General features: G+C 39.6%; 2 protein-coding genes and 1 long non-coding RNA gene across 6 annotated transcripts in view; 2 read left to right on the top strand and 1 right to left on the bottom strand.

The window, feature by feature from the left end:
• Positions 1 to 19567, top strand: part of LOC139783747 (inositol polyphosphate 5-phosphatase OCRL-like) — a 57604-nt gene extending 38037 nt beyond the window's left edge. Inside the window, exons 10-11 of one of the 4 annotated variants that reach the window (XR_011721366.1) lie at positions 17677 to 17933; positions 18037 to 19567. Coding sequence is in view for 3 of the 4 variants with exons in the window: in XM_071722895.1 (XP_071578996.1) it covers positions 15491 to 15578 (88 nt within the window). In the remaining variant the exon portion in view is untranslated. Of the gene's footprint in view, positions 1 to 15490; positions 15835 to 17676 lie in introns of those variants that run through there. The other 3 variants (XM_071722897.1, XM_071722895.1, XM_071722894.1) reach the window with 3 other exon arrangements.
• On the top strand, positions 3059 to 12476 carry LOC139783750 (uncharacterized). Its single transcript, XR_011721368.1, has 2 exons — positions 3059 to 3621; positions 3992 to 12476. It is a non-coding gene; the product is annotated as an uncharacterized lncRNA (long non-coding RNA).
• On the bottom strand, positions 17725 to 19650 carry LOC139783752 (uncharacterized). Its single transcript, XM_071722902.1, has 5 exons — positions 19584 to 19650; positions 19212 to 19394; positions 18260 to 18942; positions 17986 to 18169; positions 17725 to 17813 (listed from the first exon to the last, which is right to left on the bottom strand). Exons 1-5 carry the CDS (start codon positions 19648 to 19650, stop codon positions 17725 to 17727), a joined length of 1206 nt encoding a protein of 401 aa, XP_071579003.1.
• Positions 19651 to 21372: the final 1722 nt, after the last annotated feature.

Below are 21372 nucleotides of genomic sequence, written 5' to 3'. Positions count from 1 at the left end.
TACTTTTTTTTAATTTTTTTTTAAATTTTTTATTAATGAGCAAGCTCAATCATCCGAGGCAATCTTGACATCGCATGACCTTTTTAATTGGGCAAAAAATAAATTTGCAATCATAACATTTTTTGAGTACAGCAAAGAAATGCACAGTAGGACGCAAAAAAAACTTGCAAAAAGATTCTCTCTAGCTCCTAGTGTTACCAAAATCCAACATGGACACTCTTTCATTCCGACTGACACAAAAAGATTACAAGTGAAACGCTACTCTGATGCAACGCAAATTATGTCTACTATACAATGTTAAATAAATTTAAAAATCAAAAAGAATTCAAAAAAGTAAAAAAAATTAATAAAAAATTTAAAAAAAAAGTAATGCGGGCTTCATAATCTACATTTGAAGACAGTCTCAACCCTGTTAACGCAGAGAGCTTTCCAAATACTAAGTTTCACATATTTCGTCAACAATTTTGTTTTTTATTTACCGTATTTGATCCGCCATTTTGAATTTTAAAAAATCATGAACGGATTCGTAATCAGCGACCTCAAAAACTCCCAAATACTGAGTTTCATAAATTTTGGTAAAAGTTTGGTTTTTTTGTCCGCCATATTGGATCCGCCATTTTTTTTAGACACATCCAAATCTTAGTGCTATCTACTCACAAGCTATGTATCCTCTTTTTTCCATTAGAAACAACAATTTAATCATATGATTTGTGTTTTTAACTCATATGAAGCGCCATATTTTGACCGCCATATTGAATTTTAAAAAGTACCACACTGTACTTGATAAAGCACACAAAAACAAAGATTTTAAGCCATTAACCATTTTAATCGGTTCAATAGAATTTTGGAGACGGTCCTGTCCCGGTTGACATGGAACGTCCCATATATATATATATATATATATATATATATATATAAAAGTTCAAGTTATGCAACGCTCCTTATATGTGCAACCAGACCATTTCTCGATTCTTATAGTGTCTAACATTGCGACCAGTTTGACGACTAGTACATATCTTAGCTAAAGCATTCATTCTTATTTCTAAATACTCTTTGATAATTAACTTTGATAATAAAAATACATGTCCAGAGAGTTCTTCAGTCGTATCATCAAATATATGAGTATTTAAATCAGGAAAAAGATTACTCCTAGAATTTGATAACAATTCTCTCAATATCTTTGAGCATAACATAGCACCAAATTGAGGCTCAGTTGGAACTTTACCTCTATTGCAATTTATTGCCCTTCTGAACAACTTCTCTGTCGCTAAAGCTAGTGTATATGTCGTAGGCAAATGGTTATTTTAGGAAAATAGCTTCTGACTAGGCAAATGCTATCTGCCTGGCCAAATAGCTTTCACCATTTATTCTTGCTATTTTCCTAGTCAAATGCTATTTTCCTAGGCAGATGCTATTTGACTGAACCGCTGTTAGGCAAATGGTATTCCGCGAAGCATGCATTGGTACATTTCAGTGACGCGCTTTAAGGGGATGCTGGAGTGACGGCCGAACTTCCTCGATGTCGATAATGTCAACATTTCTAATTTTGTTTTTCCTATATCTGTCTTTGTCTAACGAAATGACATCTGTCTTTGTTCGATTGCTGCGCCATCTCTGCTTACTAGCTTGCGTGTATATTTTTGTGGAAAATATTTTGAGTTACAGACGTTTGAAATTTCGGAGAATCCGTACATACATAGAAGCCTTATAAAGTTTGGTCTAATCAACCAAATTTTAAAGAATTATATATGAAATAGGAGTAGAAAAGACTGAAGAATATAATAAAATTAAAAATAGACCGATATCTCAAATATTGAGAAAATCCAGACAATTAAGCCAATTAAGGATATTTATTATTTTCTAATTTTATTAATAAAAGCAATTTTTATATATTTAAAAAATTATTTTAAAGTAGAAATAAAAAACTATTGTAATAGTATAACAAATAGTCGCAATAAAGATTATCACAATAAAAAAAGTGTGCAAGTAGAAACTTGCACATTGCTTCCTCATATTTTTTAAGTGTGCAAGTAGAAACTTGCAAATTGCTTCCTTATAATTTTTAAGTGTACAAATTATAAATTTGAACATTACTTTCTCACAATTTTCAAGTATGCAAATTATAAATTTGCACGTTGCTTAATCAACATTTTATTTCGCTCATAAAGCTTCCTCTATGAGGAAGCCAAATTAATAAATATCTACTAATAATTATACATAAAAAAATAATTTGCATACTTGAAAATTGTGAGAAAGTAATGTTCAAATTTATAATTTGTACACTTAAAAATTATAAGGGAGCAATGTGCAAGTTTCTACTTGCACACTTAAAAACTATGAGGAAGCAATGTGCAAGTTTCTACTTGCACACTTTTTTTTATATTCCCACTCTTCATTAGTACCTATACTTTACTCCTGTAAAAGGATTTTGCGATCTATAAAGCCGTTTCAAAGAACGAGCTCTGACTGTTTTTGTCGGTAATTGTCCCCTGTCCAGGATCCCCTTAAACAGTTAAATACTTTTAAAGCGCGTCACTAATCTATACGCCGAAGGCGTGTCCTAAAATCAGTGAGAAGTTGTCGCGGGGCATGTTTATGGTCGCTACATCTCGTCGGTATGACGGGAATCATAACCTGATTCCTGTCAACTTTAACGATTAATATCTCGCTTCGCGGGGCAGAGCGACACTTTTTTCTGCCAGATTCTTTTGTTTCGTGCAAAAACGCGTCGAATAAGCTTAATTTCATCGATTTCTGTGCTGGGGTAGCTAAACTGAAGAATTACCCACCAATGCATGCTCCGCGGAATACCATTTGCCTAACAGCGGTTTAGTCAAATAGCATCTGCCTAGGAAAATAGCATTTGCCTAGTCAGAAGCTATTTTCCTAAAATAACCATTTGCCTACGACATATATACGCCTAACAATGGAGGTATCAAATTACCCAAGGTTGGGTAAGTTAACTTTTTTTTTTAACTAAGTTAAGTTAAAGTTAACAGCCTTGAAAATTTAACTTAGTTAAGATACAAGTTAATCCATAATGAAATTAATTGAATTAAAAGTTAAGTTAATAATAATTAGTAATTAAAAAGTTAAAAGTTAAATTTTTTTGTCGCCACGCTGGACCAGAACCGAAACGAAAACGTGATTATGGAACGGACCGAAAACGGAAACGAGTCCTCCTGCACTGAACAACCGTTCAACATGAGCTGAAGATGGTATCGAGGTATTATATTGTATAAAAGCACGTTTGAGTGCCTGAGGGAAATCTTTTTCCGTCGCAAATGTATCAGTCGATATGTTGAATGATATGATCAATTATAATCACGTTTTCGTTTCGGTTCTGGTCCAGCGAGTTATTAAATATAGCGTTTGTTGTAAAGAGGTGGAAGCCAGTGGCCAGATCGACTATACTGCGTTTAGTGCGTTCACGGAGATAAGTAATAGTGCTGCGACTAGCGTATACGAAATGGGGCATTCTGAGCTTTGTGATTGGTCAATTCTTCTAGAAGCATACAACCAATCACACTACACGGAATATGGCCCCCCATATAGGAGTTGCCAGATGTTACAATGAAACCAACGCTTGGCCAATGCTACGGCAGTCAATTGTCGGCCAAGGTTCTATCAGCCAGTGCTGGGCCATCACTGGCAAATAACTGGCTGCCTACCTATATAGAATAATCCGGCATTACAACGAAGACCAACACTTGGCCGATGGTTGGCGGCCGTACGTCGCCCAACATTCTGTCAGACAGTACTGGGCCATCACTGGCAAATAACTGACTGCCTACCTATATAGAATAATCCGGGATTACAACAAAGACCAACACTTGGCCGATGGTTGGCAGCCGTACGTCGCCCAACATTCTGTCAGACAGTACTGGGCCATCACTGGCAAATAACTGACTGCCTACCTATATAGAATAATCTGGCATTACAATGAAGACCAACGCTTGGCCGATGCTACGGCAGTCAATTGCCGGCCAAGGTTCTATCAGCCACCCGTGTAAAAATTTGTTAGGGATGGCCTTACATAACATAAGGCGCCGATCATTAGTTATTAGGGATGCCATAAGAAAGGTTTCCTTATTTTTGTCTAGTAAGACCCTTGTAAAGATTTAATAAGGATATTTCAACTTCATAACTACTTATTTATTAGGGCTAACCGGATGAGGTCCCGATCATTATTTATTAAGGATGCCATAAGAAAGGTTTTTCTTATTTTTGTGTAATGAGGCCCTTGTAAGGATTTGATAAGGATGTTTTAACTTTATAAATATATTTACGAACACAAAATTTCGTAATAAGCCGGCACTGGTTTCTGACATTCACCCGACATTAAGAAATATTATATCATATATCCAATTCAAAATTTTATTACTCTTTTTAAACTGAATTTGTTTATTAAGATAATTTTTGAAAAATTATATATTTGCGCTGGTTATGACATATGTAGATTGTATATAACACTTACATCAAATTAAGAAGTAGTCTACCATGTAAGGCAGTTGGCTCACGATCCAGAGGTCCTGAGGTCCCGAGTTCGAATTCCACCAAGGTAAGTGTGTTTTTCAAATACGAGAAAATATTTATAATCATAGACTGCATCTTAAGAAACAAATTTAGTTAAAAAATAGTAATACAATTTCAAAATAAATAATTTTTTTTATGTCGGGTGAATATCGGAAATCAGTGTCGGCTCGATACTGGCTCGATACTGGCACGTAGCATTGTATCAGAAATCTGGCACCTGGCAACCAGTATTGGCGCAGTACTAAACCGATCATAAATCCTGTACTGGGGCAGTACTAGTAGACAACGGCTAGGCCAGTACTGTCTGCCAGTATTGGGCCCAAGTTATCATCCGGTACTGGCGCCAGTACCGCGCCAGTAGTGTTGCCAGTACTACGCCAGTACCCGAACTGCAACAACCAGTACTGGCGCAGTATTGGGCCGTTTCGTATGTAAACAAATTCACAGTTGAGTTCGAGAATCAAGGTCCTATACTATAAATGTAGAGTTGTAGGCAGGCATCTCGCGACGCCTTTATTTATGGCATGGTTTACTTCAAGAAAGTTAAATTAAAAGTTAATAGTTACCGATAAAATGTAACTAAATTAAGTTAAAAGTTAAAAGTCTAAAATGTAACTAAGTTAAGTTAAAAATATTTAACTTTTTAACTTTTTAACTTAACTTTTATCTTTTTAACTAGACACTACCCAACCTTGAAATTACCCCTGCTTTTAGTCACAATTAATCTGAAAGCATTTTTATGCGATAAATACTCTGTAGCACCATCTGAATAATTAGTTCTTAAGACTAGGTTCAATATCACAACACATAAAAGCTCCACATGTTTCACATTTAATTCTCGTCCAAATCTTACGAATTACATAGCTATATACATATATAAGCAATAGCATTCTGTGAAAAACCACTCAGTAGTTCTGGCAATAGCATATTCATATTCCCCAACCATTTATTGAGGAGTTCTGGTTTTTCCAAGGGAAACCTATATAGAATAAATATCGAATAAATGTAAATGAAATGTAAAACTCTAGAACTAATGTCAAATAATACAACATTTGGAGAATATACCTGAAGAATGAGTAAGGAGATTGATGCGAACGCTTGCGCTTGCATATTACACAGGATGATGAGGGATCTCCGAAACGAGTTGGAACACTATTACGTTTCAAGCGTACTCTAAATTCAGATCTGTCAAAACAGTCCTCAGTAAAGTGATCTGAACACAATAAGTTTTCTTTACTAGGTTTCCAATGCTTTAAGAGTACATTTGTTGAGAAACGATCGAGTCCTACCCGGAGTACGTCTTTCTCTGCGTTTATTTTATTATAGTGCTTGTAAGGAAACGCGAGCTGCCTCGCGAGGCGTAGCGCCCTTCTCTCCTTGCCTGGAATGGCTCCTGTTCTTTCCACGACAATCGCCTTTCGTCACTCTCAAACGATTTTAAGCGAACCGTTTGTCTCTCGATTGGAAGGAAAGCACACACACATTCGCGAACGAGGGTAGAGTAAACGCAACCAAACTACGAAATCGATTCGACAAAGTTCTCAATATAACAAGGTCCTTTTATTAACGACTCAATTTTACAACGCCGGTTCCTCGCTTCTAGTCAGACAGACAGTGAATACGCTACGTAGACGAGTACACCGCGTGGCAAACGCTTGTTCGATCACGCACCGCCGGCGTGATAGTCAGTGTCGACGCTCCGCGCCCGAAGCAGTTAAATCGATCGGCACTAGGCCGCGCGGCGCGACAGTCCGCTATTCCCGATTCTCATTCTTAACATTCTCCCACCTTTTAATTAGCGGAGACTAATTCGATACCTTCCTCCAGCTCAGCGTCCTCGTATACGACGTCACTCTCCTGAACCTCCATCTCTAAGGGATACAATTTTTGTATTGGTCGCACGAGCACGCCGTCGCTAGTCCGAAGCTTGACCACACGCACGACGCCGTCCCTGCCTGGATAGGTTTCAAGAATTCTACCTAAGGGCCAGAAAAGTCGCTTATTAAGTTCAGAACCAATAAGAACAATATCGCCCTCTCTTAACTCCCTTTCGCGCCCTTAACCCCTTTTCTTTAACACGCTGAGCCAAGGTTGACAGGTACTCATCCCTGAACCGTTGTTGTAAGTCCTCCATCAATCTCTTACGATGTCGATATCTTCCTCTCAGGTCTTCCGCTTGAATCTCGCCCACATCCGGTAGCCCTCCAGTTTGCGCCCTCGTGATAAACATTCCAGGTGTTAACGTCACGAGGTCGTCTACATCTTCGCTAATGTAGGTCAGCGGCCTCGCGTTTACGACCGCCTCTACCTCACAAAGTAATGTAGATAATTCCTCCATATCCAGAGAGTTCCGTCCAAGCATCCGTACTAAGATCCCTTTTACTATACGAATCAATCTCTCCCAAAAACCGCCCCACCACGGTGCCGCTGGCGGGTTGAATCGCCACTCTATCTTCTCCACCGCGTGTTTCTCTTTTACGGCGTCCCAGTCGATTCCTCCTAACAGGTTCGCCGCTCCGACAAAGTTTGTGCCCTGGTCACTAAAGATGAGTGTTGGTCTTCCCCTTCGGGCGACGAATCTTCGGAAACTCTTCAAGAACGCCTCGGTACTCAGAGACGCTACCAGTTCCAAGTGGATTGCACGATACACAGCGCAGGTAAAAAGGACAATCCAGACCTTCTGGCCTCCTCTCAGGTAAAGCGGACCAGCCAGATCTACTCCGATAACGCTGAACACTCTTGTATCCTTGACTCTCCCTACTGGTAACGACGTTTCCTCTCGCACAATTGATTTGGCGGCAAACCGCCTGCATCTCATGCAAGACATAACGATCTTCTTTATCGTTTGCCTAGAGCGCGGGATCCATATCGTCTGGCGCAATAGCCGCATACACACCCGTACCCCGGCATGGCAATTCCTTTCGTGAAGTTCTCGGATAAGCAAGCGCACCAACTTACTTTTTTCAGGTAGCAGGATCGGATATTGGAAGGTCATCAAATCATTTCTCTCTGTAATTTTCGTGACCATGCGCCACAATCCATCTTCAGTCCGCATCAGTTTCATCTCCCCCGAACCCGGCTTCCCGACCTGAAACTCCTGTTGCACCATTCGGAACAGAGTCTTCTTAGCAGAATGTATCTCGTCTGCCGTTAATGCTCCAGCAATCTTCGTTTTCACATGTCGACGGCACCGCAACATGTATGCAACCATACGTACAATCTGACGGTAGCGCGAGAATTTCCAATCATATCAGTCCTCTGCCACAGCATCTACGGTCGCAACAATGGTCTTCTTCTTTTCCGCTGCTATCAATTCTTCATCAGGAGTTACCCCTCCAACCGGCCATTCGCTTTTCTCTCTTTTGAGCCACTCCGGCCCCTCCCACCATTTTCTTCTTACGAGTTCTTCTGCGTCGCATCCTCGAGAGGGTAAATCCGCAGGGTTATAAATTCCAGGTACATGTCGCCATTCTTCCGGGTCGGTCAGATTCCTTATTTCTCGCACCCGGTTTGCTACGAACACGCCCCAGTTGTCCTGTCGTTGAATCCAAGATCTAGCCGTAGACGAATCAGTCCACATCACAGTCTCAACTTCCAAATCTAATGTTTCCGAAACAAACGTTTTGAGTCTCGCGCCAATCAGGCACGCAAGTAGTTCCATACGCGTGATGGTTACTTTCTTCAATGGCGCGACTCGCGCCTTCGCCATAAGCATTTGCACCGTGACACCGTTCTCTCCCTCGCTTCGTAAGTAAGCCACTGCCGCGTATGCCCTTAAACTCGCGTCACAGAAGACATGAAGCTCCCAGCTGGCGTCCTCACGCCTCGCTTCAGTGAAGCGTCGTGGAATAGAAAGTCCCTCCAGCGCCTTCAAACCTTTCATCCATGCCTCGAACTTCTTTTTAATCTCCTCTGGAGCCGGTTGGTCCCAACCAATTTTCATAACCCAAGCCTCCTGGAGTAATAGCTTGGGCCTCAAAGTCACCGGTGCAATAAAACCCAACGGGTCAAATAAGCGCTGTGTCTCTGACAGAATAACGCGTTTCGTGACGCTTTCATGAATACGCTCCAAATCCAGATTCAAACAGAGAATGTCTCTTCTCTTATCCCATCTCAAGCCAAGTACTGACGTCGTCTCTCGTGCTGTGCCCTCTGCCATCTCGAGGTGACCCTCCGTAGAAGACTCCCATCCCACTAGCTCCATCCTCGCATCTTGGAAAATCTTTACAGCGCCTTCCACGAATCGTTTCAAGTCTCGAATGCTATCAACACTTGCAACACAATTATCCACGTACATAGACTTGGTTATCTTCCGGCGTAAGCCCCGATCCTCGCTTGGCCCTCGATCCTCGCCTGGTCCTCGATCCTCGCCTGGTCCTCGATCCTCGCCTGGTCCTCGATCCTCGCCTGGTCCTCGATCCTCGCCTGATCCTCGATCCTCCCCTGGTCCTCGATCCTCGCCTGGTCCTCGATCCTCGTCTGATCCTCGATCCTCGCCTGGTCCTCGAGAGAGATGGTGGTCTATTGTTGCTTCGAGCAAAAATGGGGAACAGTTAACTCCAAACACTACGCGCTTATGGCGGTAAACGCGTAGCAGAGTTTCTCCGTCCTCCCACCATAAAAATCGCAAGTAATCCCGGTGGTGTTCAGCTACTCCTATCTGTAAAAAAGCCTTTCTTATATCGGACACGACTCCTATTTTACGTTCTCTGAATCGGAGAAGTATTGCAGGCAATAGTTCCAGCAAGTTTGGTCCCTTTTGTAAACAATTGTTCAAGGAAATATTTTGTTTTCCCTTGCACGATGCGTCGAACACCGGCCTTACTTTCGTCATTGTGCTTCCTGGTTTCACGACCGCTCGATGAGGCAGATAATGGCAGTGCGTCGACATCTCTTCCTTCGGCACGATCTCAATAATCCCGTCACGGTCCCATTCCTCAAATATCTGGCCGTAAACGTCGAAAAGTCCCATAGCTTTCAATTTCCTTGTGGTCGTCGCTAGTCTCTTCTCAGCAATAACTTGATTGTCCTCTAAATTCTCTGGTGGCAACGTCCAAGGCAGTTGTACGACGTACCGCCCTTCATCATCTCTCCGCACCGTCTCCAAAAAATACCTCTTTGCTTCTGCTTCCAACTCCTTGTCCGTCTTGCGGGCCACCTCGTCCCTGATTCCAATGACCTCTAATGACCAGAGTTCCGCGACACAAGCATCATTAAGTAGCGACATCGTGGTTGCCATAGCGACGTCTGTGCGAACCAAATTTCGCCGTGTCTCTACCTTCCCGGACAGGACCCAGCCTAGCTTCGTCTCTACAGCAGTCAATCCGCAAGAAAGTTGCTCCACCCTACCAGTCAACAGTTTCCCGTAGACATCATTTCCTACTAGGACCTCAATATCCGCCGAACCTTGGTCACCTTCAGGCAGCCGTACCCTTCTCTGCTTCAGCTCATCCGCGCAAAACCCTAGATAGACTGAAGGGATATTCCCGCATATCGTGGGCTGATCTAAACAGTCAAACTTACATCTATAGTCATTGACCATACTTTCTAGAACTATAGTGTACTTGGTATGTTCACGCTCCGGCGTCCTTCCTCCCCCAAATAACGTGTGGGTCAGCTTTTCTTTGCCGACAGGTTTGTAGCCCATCTTCTGCGCTGTGCGTGCCAATATACAAGAGCGCTGCGCGCCACTGTCCAGCAAAACACGCACCCGCTTTCTCTCGTCTCCGATCATCACTACGGTCATCGTCTGTAACGGAACGCCTAAACCTGACGTCGAACTTCGCATGAGGGTATCCACTGCCTTGGCGTCCCTTTCACCCGCACCGTCCGGCTTTTCTTCGTCCTTAGGCTTCGGTTGCTCTTTGATTTTTACATCCGGACACAAGATTGGAAGATGTCTCCTCTTGCACACCGCGCAAGTTATTTTCGCCTTGCAATCCCTCGCTAGGTGCTTGTATTTCATACATACGAAACATACTCCCGCTTTGCTCAATAACCTTCTCTTCTCTTCGAAGGACATCGAGCGGGCCTTATGACAGTCTTCCGACAGATGATTTCTTTTGCAAAAACAACACTCGCGCTTCTCACCTTGATGTGTAACCAGACCTGCCGCCGTAGGAACATTTTCCGAATTGATTCCCTTCTTCGATTTCGGCTTCACGCCCGAGATTTGTGCCGCGCCTCCTATCACGTCTTTCTGTAAGCACCGCCTCTGTTCGTTGTGCACTTCCAGTCGGATAAATTCCACCAGCTGCTCATAGATACTCTTCCTATCGCCTTTCTCCTTGCGTTGCCAAGCCAGTAGAATCTCCGTAGGCAAACACGCCTCCACAAGCGCTGTTTTCAGGATGTCAACGTATTTGTCCGCCGAGATATTAAGCGATGAAATCGCGTTGTCTCTACTGGTCACATCATCGTATAATTCTGCCAAGGTCACCTTTTCCTTACTAGTCGCACGGTGAATCACCAGCCTGATATAGTCTTGCACATAAGTCTTCGACAGTAATTCCGGGCGACCGTATCGATCTCTTAGCGCGCCAATCACCTTCAAGTAATTCGCCTCATTGACCGGATATGAATCCACAATTCTCTTTGCCTCCGAATCAGCCGCCATACACTGAATCAAAAAGTTAAACTTGTCTGTGAAGCTCAAACTTCCATCTTCATGGATTTTTTCAAACTGCGCCCACCACGTTATCCACTGCCGAATATCTCCTCCAAATTTGCGCAACTCGATCTTATGATACTTAAACATCGAGTTCGTCATATCACCGTTTCCAGATTTCGAAGCAGGGTCAAACTTCTTCATAATATCCTCGTATTGTACTTTCCTCTTCGCAGCGTGTAGCATCCATTTCTTCTCGTCAATCTGCTCCTCATCCAGGATTCTGTCCTCCGCCTTTGTTGATATCAATAATGCCAAAATAGAATCGTCGGTCACGGCGACCTTTTCGCTGACCTTAACGAGAAGGTCATACGTAGCCATCAAATCAAGTCTCGATTTGAACGCTCCGGCGTTAACACGTACTTATCGAAATCCGCGAATAATGTGCTCAATAGCTTGCGCTGTCTCTTCCTTGAATTGTTCAATTCCTCGTACGTCGTCATCGTGTTCTCAGTCCCGCAGGTAACACGAAAGCTTAATTAACTAAACTCGACGGTATTTCGCCGGCGACGAACCTTCCTCACTCGCACTAATCACGTCGGGGTCACCAAGTGTTGAGAAACGATCGAGTCCTACCCGGAGCACGTCTTTCTCTGCGTTTATTTTATTATAGTGTTTGTAAGGAAACGCGAGCTGCCTCGCGAGGCGTAGCGCCCTTCTCTCCTTGCCTGGAATGGCTCCTGTTCTTTCCACGACAATCGCCTTTCGTCACTCTCAAACGATTTTAAGCGAACCGTTTGTCTCTCGATTGGAAGGAAAGCACACACACATTCGCGAACGAGGGTAGAGTAAACGCAACCAAACTACGAAATCGATTCGACAAAGTTCTCAATATAACAAGGTCCTTTTATTAACGACTCAATTTTACAACGCCGGTTCCTCGCTTCTAGTCAGACAGACAGTGAATACGCTACGTAGACAAGTACACCGCGTGGCAAACGCTTGTTCGATCACGCACCGCCGGCGTGATAGTCAGTGTCGACGCCCCGCGCCCGAAGCAGTTAAATCGATCGGCACTAGGCCGCGCGGCGCGACAGTCCGCTATTCCCGATTCTCATTCTTAACAACATTGTTAACCCATTGTTTTAGTAGAAATGTATCTGCTAAAGGAAACCTGTAAAAGATTAATCATACAGAATAGAACAAAATGTTAAATATTTCAATAACTAGTCTTCTTTAGCAATCTATTATATAAAATGTAAAAATAATTAATTGACAAACCCGAAAACATAACCTGTAGTTGTCACATTTCATAAATGTTGTGTATAGATTATTCAATTTATACTTACTTATGATATGTTCGTCCACATCCTTTTTTTTTGGACGCTTTGGCAAAAGCAACATCTCACCATTTCTCAAAACAATTATTCAATAAGTGTTTTTATGCACCTACGCAACTACGCGCACCCGTACGCACCCGACAGACCACCAGTCCACCACGCATGCGCGTACTTCGGACGTGTAAAATGGCGAACCTTCAATTGGGTACATCGCCAAGGGCCTATCGGCAATCCATTATATATATATATATATATATATATATATATACATATATATATATATATATATATATATATATATATATATATATATCAGTGGTGTGTGTACATGCATAAAATCTGCGATCAGTGAAAATCTTTCTTATTAGGCTTTTAATCTTAGTTTCAATGATTCAACGTTGTCCTTTGATCTAGTCCCATTAGTGGGGTACTTTCGATTTGTACACGTAAGCTATATAATTCGTATATTAAACGAAAGTTTCCATGAAGTGACAGCTCTATTATAGGTACAAAAGGTGCAACACCAAAGTAGTATCATATATAATTTTTAAAATTTTTTTAAGTTTTTAGTCTTCAATTTGTCACTCCACTCATCATTTCTGTACGTACTTTAAACGTGTTAATGGGATTTCAAATCTGTAAAGCCAATTCGAAGAAAATCGGACACCTATAAATATCGATAATTGCCGTCGCTCCAGGATCCCCTTAATTAAGAATATTTTATAATATTCCAAAAATATTTGAAAAAAAATTATAAAACTAATAATAAATAACAAAAGGTGCATATATTTAATCGACTACTAATTGGCAAGAATTACATAACTTTCACGACGTTTCGACCCAGGCTTCGGGTTTTCAAATGATCTAACAAACAACAATTATAAGAATCGCAGCGTCAATAAGTTAGGTTAATGAATGTACGGAATTTAAGTCGTGTGTAACAATTGAAAGTACCTGATGAGGAAAATGTACCATAGTCAAACCATTCTCAGTCAACTGTTCATGAGATTTTGATAGAAAAGTCACAAGTGCTATATCAACCTTCGATTTAGACTAAGCACGACGCGATATTTTCAGTTCGTTTCCGACGTCCATCGCGTAAACATGAATTTGCTGTGCCGTTCTGCGATATAATGTAACCCCATACAGCACAAAATGTTTTTTAAATATTTTTAAAATATTTTTTAGGAAGATTAAAATAATTTAAAATAATTTACAAAAATATTTTTAGAATGTTTCTATGTCCGTCAGATCATGTCAGAAAAATATTTTCAAAAATATTTTTAAGAGATTGCAAATAAATATATTCAATAATATTTGTAAAATCTTTTAGAAATATTGTTTTAAAAAATAAAATATGTTTATAATAATTTTAAAAATGCTTTAAAAATGACAAATATGAGTCATTTAAAGGTATGCATATGTCGTTATGCTTTTGTGAATTAAGAATTTTAGAAAAAAAAACAAAAAAAAAGAAAAACATTTTTATTATGTATATGTCGTGTGTGCATACAGCCGCACGGTCACCCATCCGAGTCAGTACCGCCGCACCTAACGTCGCTTGACATCGATGATCGAACGGACTAGTGGCGATCCTTTGATTCTGACGCTTCCTTGTTGCTTATACTCCTATATCATGGTGTTAGAAGACAGGTGTAACATTGCGCATAATGGCGGCCGGAGAATACGACAGCCAATCAAATCCCATACAGCACAAAATGTTTTCAAAAAATATTTCTAAATATTTCTATAAAAATATTGCGAGAAACATTTTAAAATGATTTTAGGAATATTTTAAAATGGTTTAAAAACCTTTTGTGGTAACATTTTTAAGAATATTTTAAGAATCTTTTAAAAATATTTTTAAAAACGTTCTTTTTTATCACCCAGACAAAATTTTCTTAAATATTTGAAATGTATTTTTGAAATATTAATTCGAATCTACATATTTATTGTATCATAATCTTGTTTCAAAATATTTAAAAAATATTTTTATTTTTTATTGGTTTTATAATCTTTTTTCAAAAATATTTTTAAAATATTATGAAATATTCTAAATTAAAGATGTATGTCGCTTATGTCAAAATAAAGGGATAAAACTGAAATTTACAAAGATTGTGCACTTATATATCCCAAAAACCTGTGTTAAATTTGCGATCGATTGTCCGACCCGTTTCTGAGATATTTACTTTAAAAGTTACAGAAATTGTATATATATATATATATATATATATATATATATACTTCCCATGTAAATATCCCAGGTAGCACACATGGTCTTATTGACGTCAATTTAAGGTCATATTTCGTCCACGACGTCATATGTCCTTTATATGACGTGTATTTGGCGTCCTATTGTGGACGAAAGTATGACGTCATGAAAAGGACATGAATTAGACGTCATTTTAAGACCAAATTTGGTACACAATTTTATTTTCATTTTTTGAGTTTTTCTTAATTAAAACAGACTCATACAGCATAGAAGCTTGCAAGACATTGCAGGAACGTTACAAGTTGCAATGTAATGTTGTAAAGACAATTGCAACATTTCGTTGAAATATTAGAACAACATTGCAGAAATATTATAAGAATAATTGAAAATATAGTAGGGGAGACCGGGGCTAGACCGTTATTTTTTTTCGGTGCCGATTTTTAACAACAAAATAAATAATTGTAGTTAAATGTGGTATACCACTGTAAAGAGTGAACCTTTAGCTACAAAATTTATACAGGAAATTTTTATCTACGTCGCTTTGTTTAACCGGTATAGAGCAAAAACGACAACGGTGCAAAAATTAAAATCTCAAAAATGCCGGGGTTGAACCGCCACCCCCCTGGGGTTAATCCGTTACACTGCATTTTCAATACATATACGTACATCTAATCCTGAAAAATGATAGGATACATTTTAATAATTGTTTTTTAAGAAAAAAATAAAAATTTATTTCAAATTTTTATGCGAAACATTAAAAAATAATTGTTTTACCTATTCCATAAAACAATTTAGGCACGTGAATACAGAGGTTAACCAAATCGTAAAATCCCCAACGGCACGTCACATTGTCAACGCGGGCAACCACGGGGAACACGCGTGACGGCGTTCCGGTGCCATAGGATCAGCGCGGACCCTCGAGCAACCTAACCAAGCCGCGTTTCTCGCGGGTGAGCGATAAATAGCGACAGGGGGGCAGGGCTGCCAGAATGTGTGCCGCAGAAACCGCCGCTAGAGCGAGCTGAGCTAGCCCAAAATTCGCACATTCCCTAGCAATGTAGCCCAATATCGCTTTTTTTTCGTATCTTACATTTGGCAAAAAAATAATCATAAAAAATAAGTGTGATATACAAGAGTAAATTTCAAGTAAAACTAAAAAAAATTTAGAATGTGAAAAATCTTCAATAAAAGGAATGAATATTTATTTTTCTCTTGAAAAACTATAATAAAAGAAAACAAAATCTTTTTTTCATTTTAGTCTTAACATACATAAAACCTTTTTTTAAAACCTTTTTTTAATTTTAGTCTAGACAGATTAGACTATAGAAGAGACGAGAACGGCTGAGAGCCAATTTCACCTTCTTCTTCTTCTTCTTGGGTTTATTGGCTCCTGCCTCTTATACAAGGCTAACTGTAGTTGGTGAAATTGGCCCTGAGATTTCATACATCCGACAATGACATTGTCGGACGTAGCGATTGGCTGCGGGATAGAAAATTTCTCGAATCTCTAGATCGTCTACATCCGACAATGTCGTTGTCGGATGTATGAAATCTCAGCCTTAATCTACATTTATACATTTGCAATTTACGGTACCTTTTTACGCTGACGCTTATTTTCAGTGTCAAAAGACGTTACGTGATCAAAAATGACGAATCAGTATTTTTATTTTTGGTTTGATGTTCTTTTTACACTGAAAATGAGCGTCAAGCGTGAAAAGATACCTTGTGAAAAGATAGTTTGTATTGGCACTTTATGACTCAGTAGGTATGTCCGGAAGAGAAAGTGCGTATTGCTCTGCATTATTACTATCAAAATTAGTAAGTGCGATATAATCTTCCTCTTCAATATCTTCGTCAACTTCAATGGATAGTGCAGAACTACTTGCAATTCCAGCATTGGCATAGTATGAAGCATTATACATAGAAGAATTAAATCGGGACAACATATCCTTAGTAGGAATAAAAGTTTGACAGCACACTTTGGTAACCTGTGGATAAAATATATAGGATAGGATAGGATTTAAGCTAAAGGGGTTCTACAATAAGTTGCAAATGCCTTGTGGCTAGTCGCAAATGACGTAATTGACAAATCACATCGCCGTATTATAGCATTTGCGACTGACAACAAGGCAATTGCAATTTATTGTAGAATTTCCCTAAAACTCTATTCACGTTTCAGTTGCGGCAACGCGTACGGCAGTGTGCATTGATTAATCAAAAGCCTTATCCAAGACTTTTAATTAGTCAATACACACTGCCGCATGCGTTGCCGTAGCTGAAATGCGTGAATGGAGTCTTAGCTTTACTATTTCAAAATACTGCCTAATTAATAGATTAAAAGAATATCAATATGGTAAAGATAATAAAATATTACTTTGAGGTGGACGCGTAGCCGCAAAAGTGCATCCAACATTTGCATCTGTATCCCGTTCCGCTGCTTGGTCTTAATTGCTGCCATAAAACTGAAAATTCGTTCAACAATTGCATTGCTTATTGGCAATGTCAAACACTTTAAAGCAAGAAGAGCAAGCTTTTTATAAGGATAGATTCCTCCCGCGTTTTTTAGTGACAATACACAGCTCCAAAAGTGCACTATATATCTATCTCTCGTAAATCACTATTATAATCAGGATGGGGACATATATCAGGCAGTGTCAGAGAGCCGAGAGAACGCCATTGACTTTCTAAAAGATCTAGGTCTGCGTCTAAATCTACAATAAAATAAAAGAATCTTACATTTAAATGAATTTAAAACAAGGAATAAGGGTCATTTATGGAGTTATAGATCGATTATTCACCGACTAAATCAAGGGGAAGCTGCTCAAATAAAGGCCTAGCGGTTCTTTCAAGAGCAAAGCGTGGCGCCAAATTTTTCATCTTTTCAACAGTTTCTATGTTGTGAGGGAGTCTATCTGATAGCTGGTTGCATAAACATAGAATGTAATCAGCACATCTCTCACGAACGGTTTTTAATTTTTCAGGGGAAATATGCAAATTGAGTAGCACTTTTTGAAATGCATCTCCAAAGTTTACTCGATCCAGGGGCTGAAGATTATGTGCCTCTGACAAAGCTTTTTGTAACATCTGGATCTCGATGGAGCGCAATACTCCAGGCTTGCTAGTTTCAGCAATTGTTTTTGATTTTAGCACACGAGCAGAAAGAGAGAAGAACAGAACACGAAGATCGGAATAGACTTTCGTGACATCAGCATTTGTTTGCTCAAATGCGAGGTTGACTGTATGCACTTCGCGTAAAATTGACTTCAAGAAAGTCACATACAATAAATTGCTTGGATCTTCAAAAATTCCCACAAGAGTCAAAGCCTTATAATCATTTTCAGAAGCTTTCATCCTAAAGAATCCTTGCAATTCTGTCCACTGATCGAGAATTCCAGAGGCAACTGGAAGCCATGACATCCAACGAGTATCGCAGAGTTTCTGCAGCTTTACGGGATTCTTTCCCTCATTTATAGTCTGAAATTAGACAACATGTGTCAAGAGTCTCATAAACAAAATCTCTAAGTATAGATATGAACATATTTTAAAAATAAAATCATTTTTTACCTTATAATAATCCTTGTATTCATGTTGTCTGAGAGCACTGTGAGCAAACCAATTGTATGTCTCTTTCAATAAGTAATTTAAGTGATCAGGCATCTTGCGGAAAGCATATTGAGCACACTTGTCCAAAGAATGGCATATACATTTCATCATTTGTAAGCACGGCACTTCTTTTTTCAAATGAGTATAGAAAGAATTATTCAACCCACACATGTTAGAAGCACCATCTGTGCCAATTGCAAACATATTTTTTGGGGGAAGGCCAATTTTATGAAGATATTCCAAGAGTGTCTTTGCAAGAATTTCACCGGTGCATTTGGTAACTTTAATTATACCCAGAAAATCCGTCATAATTGATTCTTCTCTCTGACTGTAAAAACGGATGCAGAGACCCATAAACTTCGTGACAGACACATCGGTCGATTCATCCGCTATAATGGAAAACGGGAAATCCCCAACGTCCTGTACTAGCTCAGTTAATAATGCTAGTGACACTACAGCTGAAATGAGTTTGGAGCACTTTGTTCTGTGTAGACGAACATGTTCAAGTTTACTATTTTTACCCAAGATTCTCAAAAGTTCTCCAAGATGATCCACAGATGTAATAGATGTATGCATGGCTATGTAGACAGCTAACCGCAGATCTACAGTCTTCATGTCGTTAGTCATTGTTTTGTTTATATATCCTGTATAATAATAGAAATAAAGTCTACAATAAAGCAAATAAAGCAATAGGAATAAAGCCTGCGGCACACAAAGCTTTTTTATCTACTAGATCGATTGCGCGTGCTCATAGCAAATTTCCAGATAAAGTGATTCTGTGCCACGCAATCCAGTAGGTAAAAAAAGCATTGTATACTATAGGCTTTATTTGGATAGAAAAGTTTAATGTACAACGAGTATGTTAAACTAAACAAAATAAATAATTGACAAATCATATAATATGATAATAAACCATGCTGTAGCATCGAAGACTGTGTTCTTCTGTCTAGGACTTGCTCTTTCTCGCAATGTTTATTAGATTTCTTATGGGCGATAAGATCACTATGCTGTGCACGCAAATGGCATTTGCATAGTTTACAGTACGCTTCCTGCTTGCCATTCAACACATCATCCTCATTGCTTTCTTCAAGCCAATCTATGGACACAGTAAAAATGAAAAGACGTCGAATTAGACCTCTCTTCGACGCATTCGACGTCTAATTCAACATCTATTCTATCAACTATTATTTCTCACTGGGCATATATAAACTTAAATCTCAAAGAATATAATAGAAGCATTAAACAGAAAAAAATAAAGTTAAAACAGTACAGATTTGATACTTACTCTTCAGTTCTGGCTCTATTAACCATTTATTTTGAAAACGTTTCTTATATTTACCCCATTTACCCATCTTTACTATTGTAATATACAATATATATATCACATTTATTAAATTGCACACGATATAGATACCATAAGACAAATTTAAAACTACCCGCTCATAAAAGCTATCAATAACGATCAGACAAGAAGAGGACTGTGTAAAGATGCCAAATCGTGGTCTTGGTTTTGTACAGACACAACGACAAGGCACGTCAGTGTGGCGCTTGGCGCTCGTCAATTTGTCGAAGCGTCACACCGACGTGCCATCTCGTCGTGTTCGTGCAAAGCTGGGACCTGGCATCTCTGTTGTGCAATGTCCAAGTGCGTTCCTTGTCTGTGCGGCGCAAGCGTAGAATGCAGCCATAGATTTGCAAACCAGTGTTGCAAATCTCATAGTGCCAAACTATCGGTGTTTCCACAAATTCAAACCCAGATGAATTGAGTATTTTCGCTCAAGACACGGTGTAATGAAACTGTAAGATATAATTGTAAGATTACATAAAAATTATATTTTACACCGTGGCTTAAAAAATAGCAAAATGCGGAAATCCGCGTTTGAAAAATTTATACCGCACAAGAGTCCTCTAGATAGCCCAATTTGCGTTAAATAGCCCAATATGGCAGCCCTGCAGTAGTGCAATTCTGTAACTCGTTATGCCGTCGTTATGAGCTATAACGACAATTGCGCAGCTTTTTTACCATATAAAATATCTGCGCAACGATAGTCGATACCTCATAACGAGTTACAGAATCGCACTACTGGGGGGTTAGAAAAACTCGCGGTGGAGCGCGACCATTTTACCGACTCGACGGCGTCCTCGCGCCGATTCCTCGACGCGCCGCCGACGACGACGACGACGATGACCACCACGACGACGATGACCACCACGACGACGATGACTACCACGACGACGACGACGACGACGACGACGACGACGACGACGATGACCACCACCGACACCACCACCACTACAACGGCGGCGACAATGACGCCGAGACGATGCGGCGAACGCTGGACGATGCGGTCGCACGCGCGACTGTCACTGACACAACGACCAACAACGACGATCTACCGCGCGCGCGGCATGTCAACTCTCGCGCGGAAATCGCGGTATCTCAGAGCCGTGCCGTGTCTCGCCGTACCTCGCCGACGCACAGTGGGGCAAAATGAGAAATCGTGTTTCGTAATTGTCTAGAGCCTTCAAATCTTATTCAATTTTAATGCATTTTTTTTTAAATTAAAGCTTATTTAATTCCGAACAATGTTGTCGAAGCCGATTTTTGAATTGGGTTTTCTTTCAAAATGGTGGATGTAATATAGCGGCTGGAAAACAGAAAGCATTAAACCGATTTGTACTAAATTGCGTATATGTATGTTTTTGATGTCGCAAATCATGAATTTGCTTTAGTGCACAAAATTCTTTTACATGGAAGCAAAATTATAGACTCACATTTATTACCAATCGGTGAATTATTTGAAGAAGTACAGGAAAAACGTAATAAAAATTTCTAGTGATTTAGAGAATATTACACTCGAAAACATTGCAGAAGTGCAACAAATAAAGAATATTAAAATTATAAAATTAATTATAATAAATTTAATATGGTCACCATAAACAAGAAATATATATTATATATCGTACCAGTAAATATGAATAAATGTAAGTATCATGAACTGATTTGCACAAGATATACATATGAATAAATATTTTTAAGGCCACTAATTGTGAATATGTTGCAACAATTAAGA

This window comes from Temnothorax nylanderi, unplaced genomic scaffold (assembly GCF_030848795.1).
Source record: "Temnothorax nylanderi isolate EJ_2023f unplaced genomic scaffold, tnyl_v1.0 TNYL_tig0537_pilon, whole genome shotgun sequence".
In the NCBI taxonomy this organism is placed as follows: Eukaryota; Metazoa; Arthropoda; class Insecta; order Hymenoptera; family Formicidae; genus Temnothorax; species Temnothorax nylanderi.
This window is presented reverse-complemented; position numbering and strand designations above follow the sequence as displayed.